General features: G+C 36.1%; 1 protein-coding gene across 2 annotated transcripts in view; it reads right to left on the bottom strand.

Moving 5' to 3' along the window:
• The window catches only part of map1ab (microtubule-associated protein 1Ab), a 42,164-nt gene that overhangs the window by 12,704 nt on the left and 17,883 nt on the right, over positions 1 to 11,577 (bottom strand). The window contains exons 1-3 of one of the 2 annotated variants that reach the window (XM_067436958.1): positions 11,475 to 11,525; positions 295 to 377; positions 12 to 149 (exon numbers count right to left, since the gene is read on the bottom strand). Coding sequence is in view for 1 of the 2 variants with exons in the window: in XM_067436957.1 (XP_067293058.1) it covers positions 12 to 149; positions 295 to 377 (221 nt within the window). In the remaining variant the exon portion in view is untranslated. Of the gene's footprint in view, positions 1 to 11; positions 150 to 294; positions 378 to 11,474; positions 11,526 to 11,577 lie in introns of those variants that run through there. The other variant, XM_067436957.1, reaches the window with a different exon arrangement.

The raw sequence follows: 11,577 nt of genomic DNA, 5'->3' as shown, positions 1-11,577 counted from the left end.
TCTAAACTTACTCCAGGATCAGCAAACACACGTGAGAAGGTTTGATGACTGAGCACTCCAGTTTGGAGAACCAGGTCACCTTGGTCCGAGCTTTGCCCACTCAGGACCAGTAGTTTATGCACAGCTGGGTCTGATATAAGACAATGGATCTAGGACGTATTAAGAGACATAGAGGGCATTTAAAACACATTAGTCTATTACTTGATTAAACAAGATTATTACGTCTAACATCATCAATCTTTATTAGAAACATACAACACCTTGTCCAACATAGATTTTCTCTAAATAACTCACCTCAGAGATAACAGTATCTTCTGATGGGTTTACTAATACAACGGTCTCAAGAACATCACTTTTGTGGTGCAGAGTCCTTTGTCCTAGAAGAAAGATACATGTTTTTTCTTATTGCTAATTTAATGATTTTGATGATCTAAAAACAGATGCAGCATGGAGAGGTACACTAGGTCATCCTGTAAAGCAAGAAACAATGAAACAGAAAGAGAATGACAGGAATAGACCTCTGAGGTTTAAGCATTAGAAAGACTAACCATAACAAACAACTTTACATCCCTTTAGAGAAATACATCTGCTTTCTGTTGGCCTTTTAAAAAGGAGTAGCTGTGTTTCATTTGACGTAGTTAAACTACATTCAGGCTACTCTTTTGTGAAAGTAGTTGGCTAAGTTAAAAACTATTAACTACACTGAAGAAACCTAAGGAGATAAAAAAAGTAACTATATAATAATATAAATGTAGTCACACTTTAGTCCAATTCTCACTATTAACTATTAACTAAATCTTTTACCTCAATAAACTCCTAATTACTGCTTATTAATAGTTAGTAAGGTAGTTGTTAAGTTTAGGTATAGGGTAGGATTAGAAATGTAGAATATGGTCATGCAGAATAAAGCATTATATGTGCTTTATAAGTACTAATAAACAGCCAATACCCTAGTAATATGCATGAATATTCAAAAAATATTCGTAAGTAACAAATTAATAGTGAGAATTAGACCCTAGGCTGAAGTGTTACCATACATTTTTTATAATTTTATCAAAGCTGCACTTTTCTGGTACAAAAGCAAGATTTGAATGAATAAATTAATGATCCCAAATAGGGTGAGATCAAATTTGATCTTATTAATTTACAATAAATATAACAAATAAAATAAGAATATTCCTTAGGTATATAAATCAAAAACGCTGTGACTATCAGTACGTGTGGAACTTAAATCGATTAATCTCTTTTTTGACTCATTTACTGACTCATTGTTCATTTACTGTCTGAATGAACTGATTCTTAATTAATCACACTTTAGGATGAACCAATTCACTAGATTGAATCAAACATTAGGACAAACCAATTTGGGTTGCTTGTTACTAAAACTGTATGCCAGTATTCTGAAAAAAAACTTTTTTGGCAAAGCGATAAATGCTAATTTGTAACTGTAATACCTAACACAGCAGCCAGAGTCTAATCCTCCAAAGCATGTCCCACAACAACACTGCATTGATATGTTTGATTGATTTGAAGTCAATGATAGCAGCCATATGATTGATTAATAGTAAACAAAATGAAAGTCCCTGAAAGGCATAGCTATCACTCAAAACAATCCTCATTCATTTAGCAAAGGACTCCAAGATGTACAGGATAGCATGTCCACAGCTAAAAGATAACCTTAGTGCAATGCATTTGAAGGACAGTCCTCCAAGAGTCCTCTTAAAGAGACATCATGGATGTTTGGATTACAGTCAGAATTAAGGGGTTTAGGGCTTTAAGTGTATATTGCGATAAGAGGATATCTATGTAAAGCTAATAGGGAGAAATCACAAAAGCAACATAAGTCTTTACATCGTCTGAAGAGTCCAGTCCAAACACATTTATCCTGTGTTTTCAGTTGCGTAAAGAGTGTTATAAGAGCAGGGTGTATGGAGGAATTAGTGGGATAATCAAAGAGCTGCTGAACGCAGCACTACTGGGGTTTGGACCAAGCTGGCCTTAGCCCAACATTGCTTCTATGAGCCAGATGGTGTGAGATGGAAGTACAGAAAGGAAAGTACAACATATGTGAAGGCTGTTGAGGCAGATCTCACCAGGACAAACTTAATGCAAATAATACAGGCTGCCACGGAAACGCCAAACTAGTAGCTCCGACCCTGCTGCCTTCAGCAGAGTGACAAAGTACAAAGAAACAAGAGAGTTATGAAAGTCTCAAGCACTGCAATGCCTCGCCATTGGTACAATTCCCAGAGCAACATGGGTCCATTGGCTTTTTTGCAGTGAGAGCTGCTCCGTTTTCAAGAAACGGCTAAAGACCTTTTTCGTCAACACTTGACCCATTAATACTAACACTTACTATAGATCTATTTTTTTTAATTTTTTTTATAACTATACTATATATATTTCTATACTATACTAGTCACAGCACTTGTATAGTGTTGCCCTATTGTTGCTTCTATTGCTCTCTTGGATAAAAGCGTCTACTAAATTATCAAATGTAAATACATACATTGTTTCCTTTAAACGTGTCTATCGGCTAAAACTGAATTTTGTTTTTAAAACTTTTTTTGTTGAATTTAAGTTTTTTTTTAACTTTTAGGAGGACATTAGCATATTGATGATCTCAAATGGGCCTAAAATCCACAAAACTCCTTTGCCATTTTTGAATAAACAGATGGTTTTGCAGAGCAGTGTGTTCAGCCAGCTTCCAGTTTCCACTACTCCCTTTGGCACTTTTCCACAGTCGCTAAAGAATGGGAAAGAATTTAGTATTAAGTCCAAGGCTAAGTTAAGGTATCCAGTGTATCTGTTGAAGAACAAGCGTCTTCACAACTGCTGATTATTAATGAATGACTTGGGATCGACTGCAGAAACATCTTCATTGCATTAGCATCATAAAACAGTCATTTTTTAAGAAGGTCTCAGTGTAGAGATCCAGTCCTACCTCACCTGACCCGCTTGATATAAATATCCGCTCATGAACTCTAAAAATGAGAGCACTCCGTTAAAATAAGCTCAAATAGTGCTATGATAGAAGACAGACGAAGAATCCGCACTGCTCTAGATATTTTGCTCTAGATATGGTCACCCAAGAGATTGAGGCCTCTGGAAGTTTGGGAACAGAATCGCCTCATCCGAGCATCTAAAACAGTCACTCATGCCACCATCCCGTGTGCCTTTGGGAGCAAATAACCTTGTGAACGGCACGTCTTGCTGTGGTGCACAGTAATAGCAATGCTAAATCTGTTTGTCCCAGTGGAACAAGCCATTTAATTCCCATTTCATGTACACATGACACAGAGGTCAGCAATATTATGACGTTTCTTTTTATTTCAAAATTGACATGAACATTCATTCATAAAATGTCTTTATCTACCTAGCTTTTCAGCATGGAGAGAATTAATGCTACTTTTAAGCGGGGTTATAGTAATAATCCCATACATGTGTCATCAATCTAGTCTTAGTCTACGCCTAGTTGAAAGAAGTATGATGGGAGGAAATAATCAGAAATTATTATAATCACCATATCATTCTTGCAGCCATTGTACAATGATGGAAGTGCTTTATACACTCCATAATGCGTTAAAGGGATAGTTCACCCAAAAATGAAAATAACCCCATAATTTATTCACCCTCAAGCCATCCTAGGTTTTTATGACATTCTTCTTACAGACGAATAATCAGTTATATTAAAAAATATACTTGCTCTTCCAAGCTTTATAAGAGCCGTGAGGATTACTTTTATAATGGACGGATACACTTTTTTGGTCTTCAAATTTTGGACTGGCATTCACTGCCATTATAAAGCTTGGAAGAGCCAGGACATATTTTTTATATAATTCAGATTACATTCGTCTGAAAGAAGAATTTCATATATACTTAGGATGGCTGGAGGATGAGTAAATCATGGGATAATTTTCATTTTTGGGTGAACTATCCCTTTAAAACAGCACTAACACAAGCTGCCCAATAGTTCTTTGGACTTTGACATTCCCGGCTGCATCTACACAAGAAGCGAGTGCCCTAGTTTCTTCTGGTAATCCTAGTCCTGTGATTTGGCAGTGCCAAATGATTCTGCTGTTAAGCATATTAAAGCCTCTTTTATCGCGGATGTGTCACTGAATCTCAGGCGGCCACCTGGGTAAAGGGTGTGGCAACGGCACAATGCCCCAGCAGGAGTGCATGTTGTGCTTTAAGCCTTATTTGCATGGATTGCTTTTATACTGGCAAAATACAGAGTTCTTGGGTTGAAAAATACTTTTATAATATATAATATATCAAAAATAGTAACATCTTACAACTTGTACAATAAATTGGAAAATGGAAATATAAGACATAAATGAAGCAGCATATGAAAAGTAGCCCAATAACTATATATATATATATATATATATATATATATATATATATATATATATATATATATATATATATATATATATATATATATATATATATATATATATATATAAGGGCTAAACATTATATATATATATTAGGGCTAAACAGTAAAATTAAAACCAATATAAAATTTACTTCAAAGAAAGTGCACATATTTTTTTATTCAATGCTGTTATGAGGTTTTTTTTTTTTTTACCAAGACATAACTTATTTTAATGTTATATGATTAATAAGAGCATTTCCATTTCATCATTAAACTTTAAAAAAAACTTCATATAATGCCAGAATGCATGTCAATCAAATAGGAAATTATGCTCCCTGAAAAAAAGTGCAGAACATTATTTGTTGTCATACATTAAATTTACATTGCTGTTTAATAGTTTGGGGTCAATATTTTAAGGTTTTTGAAAGTCTCTTATGCCAAGGCTGCATTTATTTGATTAAAAAACTGTAATATTGTAAAATATATTATTACAATTTAAAATAACAGTTTCTTTATGTATTAAAGTGTAATATATTCCTGTGATTACTCCAGTCTTCATTCATTCATTCATTCATTCATTCATTCATTCATGTTCCAAGAAACATTTCTTATTATTATAAATGTTGAACAGTTGTGATGCTTAATATGTTTTTGTGGAAACTGTTATAAAAATGTGTCTTTGATGAATAGAAATAAAAAAAGGCCTTTATTTGAAATATAAATATTTTGTAACATTATAAAGATCTATACTGTCACTTAATCAATTTAATGCATCTTTACTGAATAAAAAGGAAATTTAATTTGACCAAAATCATAGTGACCCCAAACCTTTGAACAGTAATGTAGGTTTTTATTACTATATTCAAGAGAAACTATATTTAGAAAATTCAATCTTTCCAACTGTGAACAGTTATTATTATTATTATTATTCACACATTACTTTAGACGTAAGTATACATTAAATCTAGACTTCAGTGCACTGTGTAAAGAGCACGAGTAAGATGTGGGCTAAGGAGGAAGCAAGTTTTAAAGAAAGAAAAGGGTACGAGAAGATTGTTGTTGCTGTACCACCGTTTCCTGGGGGGCCAGAAAACTCCAGCCTAAACCTGAGCCAACTATGAGATCATTCCAGCACACAGACCCTTCATTAGCATTTGAAGCCACATCTTTGTGGTTCTGAATAAAGGCTGGATGTTTCTCCAACACTGACGAGACTCCACAACTCCGTGCCATTTCACCACAACGTCCTGTGCCACCATGATAAACATAATATAGCCGCATAAATGTGACATTTTAAGAAGCAGGGGCAAAAAAACTATAAAGAAAAGCATTAGACCTAAGAAAATAGTAAGTACTTGATAAGTGCATCGTTTATAATTGGCCTTAGTGAGTAAAGATATAATATATATCCAGCACATTGGCAGGTCAAATAAAGGAAAATGTCACACAGCAAGTAATGGAAAAATACACGTGGTCAGATCTTAATAACAGGTTTGAACTGCAATACAGCCACATGCTTATGAAGCAGGTAGAAAGCAGTATAAATGGCAAACACCTTCTAATCTAAGAGAGAACATGGGTCTGTTCCATGAGTCAGCATCTCTGAAATGTCAGTGTTTCCTCCGTCCTTTAACCAGATGATTTACAGACTTAGCATCTGAAAATTAGCATCTGACAGGTTGAGGTTTCAACCTTTTGAATTTCTACATTCGATAAGATATAAATAGATCTAGATTACTCATGTTGCCATCTTTAAAATCTAATTATTTAAATAAGGAAATATGAGTGGAAATCATGTGCAATATTTCATCCTACATTTGACATTAGAGTAAGGTATGCAAATGACAAATGACCTATACAAGGCCTTTAGAAGAACAGAGGCAGATAGGCTGTATTAAGCCTTTCATAAATCTTTTTGTTCTAAACATTATTCAGCCTTCTGAAGAGATCCCATTACAAAAGTTTGGACTAAAGTATGTATTTGGCCATTGTCCATCATACAACATACCGGTGCTACTTTTATGTTTAATGTTATGTTATGTTTATGTATCCTTCATGGTCTCTTTTATAATATCAACACGTCAGAATAGCTAATTGGCACCATCTTGGGACTTTGAACAGTTATTACTACTAGGGACTGCATTAAACAGAATATTATAATTGTGACCATAAAACGACAAAAATTGCCAGGAAAAGAAGTAACCAATAAGAAATGTGAAGAACTAATACAAGTTATAACCTTAAATTTGAGGACATATTATGTTGTCAATAAATACGTTATGGACTGATTATGCAAACTAGATTAATAATAATACAATTATTTAAATGTTTAACAGGCATTGGAGATTAATGTTTTTTTAAAATATATTAGGTAAACTATGTTTTTCTTTTGCACAAACAAACGAGTAATCGCATTGATTACTTTTATTTTTTACTACCTTTCTGTTAGTTGCGTACTTAAAAAGATCTTCATTTGTATTCCGAAGATGAACGAAAGTCTTAAGCCGTGCTCAGAGATGTCTGATATCTGGTTGCATCTCGCAAATAATTTTCTCACAGATTTTCTCCTTCCGAATCTCAAGCCTGCACACACTGCAAGATTTGAAAATCATGGTCCATCACACACTACAAGATATTCTTAAGATTATCATGCCAGATTTAGCACTTCACGCAATCTCACGGGGAGGCGGCTGTAAACATAATGGATAGTGCGTCTCTGCAACTTGCTGTATCAATACTGATTCTTTGTCTCGATGAAAAAATGGCCGTGTTGCCACATTTCGACCAGACGTTCCTCCATCGTCATTGTCCACCGGACATGTACAGCTGTGATCGCCATTTCAAAAGTTCTGTCACTTCTGTGCCCTTGTAGACTTGTCTATTGTGGAAGTACTGATGTAGACATAATCATCCCGATTTAAAATCCTAAATCTCAAACATGTTTGATATTGTCAGGGTGGCCCCGATGTGTCCACGAGCAGATCGGGAGGTTTAGGATTTGATCTGTAAACACTTCTGTCTGTTAACAGCTAATCTGGGCCGAACATCGGAACCGACCGATGCCCTGGAGGCAGTTTTTTTTCTCAGAATATCGGGAGAGGTAAATCGGCCTGAAACGACATGAGGGTGAGTAATTAATGACAGAATTGTCTTTTCTTTTCATGAACTAACCCTTTAATATTGTTGCCATTTTGTCTCGTTGCTAGGTAGGTAGGTTGTTTTCTAAGTTGTAATGGGATATTTTTAAAGTAATCTACAAAATAATTTCAACATAAATCAGTATTTCTTGTCAGTGTACAGTATTTGTTTGTGATCAGTAGCAATCTAATAAACCAAATATAGTGTATAGTCAGACAGTCATAATCAAATCAAAGTCCAAATGAAGTCCTACTGCTTGGGGTTTTTATTTTACCACTTTATATTAGTTTCTCACTATTAACGAGTTATTACTAGGATATTGGTTGTTTATTAGTACTTATAAAGCACATTTTAATGCCTTATTTTACATGACCATATTCTACATCCCTTAATCCTATCCAGTACCTAAATTTAAAGGTACAAAAACTACCTTACTAACTATTAATAAGCAGTAAATTATGAGTTTCTTGAGGCAAAAGTCGTAGTTAATAGTGAATATGTGTTCCTCATACTGAAGTGTTACCATTTTCATTTTATGTTAATGACCGACTCCCTGTACGGTATCCCTTTGCATATTGGGTGTCAATGTCTCATTTCCATGCATTAAGTAAATCCAAGATTTATTACTGAGCTCAATCTTCTATTTAACTCACAGATTATATCGTTCCACATTCCCAATATCCTGTCGAAGTTACATTCACACAAAGAACCGTACCAAAGAAACACCATTTAAACACAGAAAATCTCCTAAGGCAATCTGTACGATTAGCAAATAATAAGGTAAAAGATCTTAAACCAGAACAAGCAACAATTATTGGACAATTTAGGCCACAGTGATTCAGCAGCCGTGGAGGAATTCTCACTGCAGCACTAGAAAGGAAAGAGAGGGTGATCCTCCCACACTAAATTTGCAAGCTCCCAGGGATGATGGCCATTTGTGCGCACACCCACAAACCCACCGACACAAACGCCTTCAAGAATACAAGACTGAAATATTTCACCAAAAGGTGACTTTGGAGTAAATGGGACAGCCTTACGTCATGCCACCTCGCCATTACGGCGAGCGGTTCACAGGAACGTTTGTGACATCACATCACATCTACGCTTGTGTGCATGTCTGATCAACCGCACTTGCATCAAGACTGTTCATATTCCCTCTGTGTTGAATGCTGCTTTAATATAAACTTAATGAGCAGTTGCCATTAGCTGTTACATAAAGATCTACCAGCTAATGAGCTGACTTAGTAAAAAAATACTGAGAGTAAACAAGTAAATTAGAACTTAACGGGTTATTTTGACGGCAGCAAAGCAAACGTTACGGTTAAATGTTTGAGGGAATACATATTGACAAAATTGCAGGCCTGTCTTAGAGATTCACTTGTAATTAGTCGTGTCCCTTTCCGCTGAGTAATCCACCACCGAGAGATTGTTTAAGTCTCAACTGGCCATACCTAAATCCTGGAAGATTATCCAGTAAGTCCAAAGTTGAGTTGCTAATATTTTCTAGGTTGGACCATTTGTGTTGTCCGTGGAAACTGTAATCAGTAGGTCTAAAATTGCTGTTCCTTTTTCAGCATTTTCCAAAGTCAAACGGAACAAAGCATGAGTCACTTTGGTAAAGCTGCACCACAACCCATTCACCCCTGTCTTCAATGTCTTCAATGGCCCATTTTTACTCTGTGGCAGATGGATGTGCCCTTCAGTGTCCTAACATTCAGCCTAGCACCAATGATATCATGAAAGCTTAATGATGGATCTCTCTAAGCCTAATAACCCAGAACACTCCCACAAAACAGAAGAATTAAATAAGATTATATATTGAAGGAACTTCCATCTCGTATTTTAAAGACAGGGCCACTCTGCACCTCTACCATACTTTGCTTTAGGCTACAACCAGTACGAATGGAACAATGACTCAGCAGCTAACACTGTTAGACCCACTGATGTCAGTGGGTGTTTCTCTATATAAGAATCCCACCCAGACAGCTGCACCAGAAAAGAGAACCAAGGAACCACTGAATCATTTTAGAACTGTGAGATGACAAACAAATGAACTGAAAATAGTCTCCAGTCTCTCCTCAAAAGCTCACTTTTGAGGACAGACTGGAGTTAGACTATTAACTCTTCATGTATCAATTAGATGACTTTTTGTTCAAGCAGGTCTGATTTAGTTCACTGGTGTTGTTTTGTACTCCAGTGAGAGAGATGAGTTCATCAAGAGCAGAACAGTTGAATATATTATCACAGTAGATTCATAAGTCAGCTGTGCCGAATGAGGCAAATAGTCATTTTGTGAGTTTAATTGAACGAGAGAAAGTGTCACGGACATTAACGCTGAGTCACGGAGCGGCAAACAAAATCCGTGGTTGTGCCTCAAAACCTACTGAGAAGCTGGACCCCATTTTTTGGTCATTTCAGTCACATGGAACATTGTCTAGGTAGGCAGCTTGGCGGTAGGTCTGATAATTGTTAATAAATGGATCACAATTTTATGGGATGTATTCAAGTAAATTAAAATAAGATTGGTAGAGATGATGCTTACCTAGACAGCATTTTTGGCCATCATTAAATGTGTGGAATGCTGTCTAGGAAGGCAGCTTACTAGATTTTGAGATGGAGCCAAGATGTTGCATTATTTTGATTTTTAATTTCTTCCCATTTTCGAACGAACGAGTCTTTTGGGTCGGTTCTTTTTTACTGAATCAAAAACAAAGCACATCCAGTCAAGTTAAATTCCCTAAATTATGACTTTTGTTAGTTAGTTAGTTTTAGTGACTCAAAACATACTTTGAGAATAGTGCAGTCCGATTCCAAAACGAATGACTCGAGGCGATTCCTTTTAGTGAATCAAAACATACAGCGGTTCTTACGAGCCGGCTCTTTAATGTGTTCATATGACTCATTAATGTACCGCAAGTTTTTATTTATAGGCTAACTAGTTATGTCATTTGGAACTAATAACGGTGTTGTGTTATATTTAATTTACAGTAGGGCTAATGAGACTTAAAACAGTTAATTTACTGCCTGTTTTATTGCAATTGTATTTTTTTGTTGTTGAATGTATTGAAATATTATGAATATAGGCTAGTAAGGGAAAAAAGGGGGGGAAATCTGTAAAAAACGATTATGTAAACGAATCTTTCGCAGACATCTGAATGCAGATATAATAATTAGGCTATATTTCTTTTGTCTACATATTTCTTCCACATAAGTAGCTACTAAAATAATCGTTAATGAACGGCAATCATTCAATTTCCCCAACTCTAACATTAATATTTCAGATTACGCCTCAGAACTTTTGTGCATAATATATTCATAGACAAAGACTTGCACGTTAAGCATCTTAACACAGCCTACCTAAAATACAGTGCGTCATGCTGCAATTAAACACCTGAGGTGATCATTTTGCACAAGCACAATATCAAAGCAACTATAAATAGCAACTGCATAATTTCACAACCTGTTAGACACCTAATAAAACACATCAACAACAAAGTTAGTCTGTCCGCGCGAGCTCTCCACCAACCTCTGACCATCACCTTAAATTAATCCAGTTAGTTTGGATAAAACACAGGAAGGTGTTTATCGTACACTCTGTCCCCAGACATATGTCGTAATTACAGGTAGATTTAAACGACTGTCTGGGTGTTTAATTACCTAATTCTTTCGTCGTCAAGGAACGCGGCAAAAACGCATAATCGCGCGCGCCATAAGCTCCGATTAAGTCATAAATAATGTCAAGAAGAATACAAATCTGCGGTCAAATAAGGATGCGAGTTTCCTCCAAGACCTCACAGTCGTAAAGCAAACTGTCAATGACTGTTTGTAGCAGCACGCATTGCAAGACTCTTTGTCCCGGCCACTGCGACACTGCGTAAAGTCACGCCAGTCACCGCATCGCATGCTAGAACGCTGTCTCAGTAGAGTCTGCATGTCAGAAAGTGATACATACCGTATGCTGAAGCGGGCCACTTTAACAGTGCGTCGTGTGTCTCGCGACTGATGGGTGTTCTGGAGCGCAGTCACTGCTGTGTGTGTGGGAGGGGCCGGGGACG

This window comes from Pseudorasbora parva, chromosome 25 (assembly GCF_024679245.1).
Source record: "Pseudorasbora parva isolate DD20220531a chromosome 25, ASM2467924v1, whole genome shotgun sequence".
Taxonomy (NCBI): domain Eukaryota; kingdom Metazoa; phylum Chordata; class Actinopteri; order Cypriniformes; family Gobionidae; genus Pseudorasbora; species Pseudorasbora parva.
This window is presented reverse-complemented; position numbering and strand designations above follow the sequence as displayed.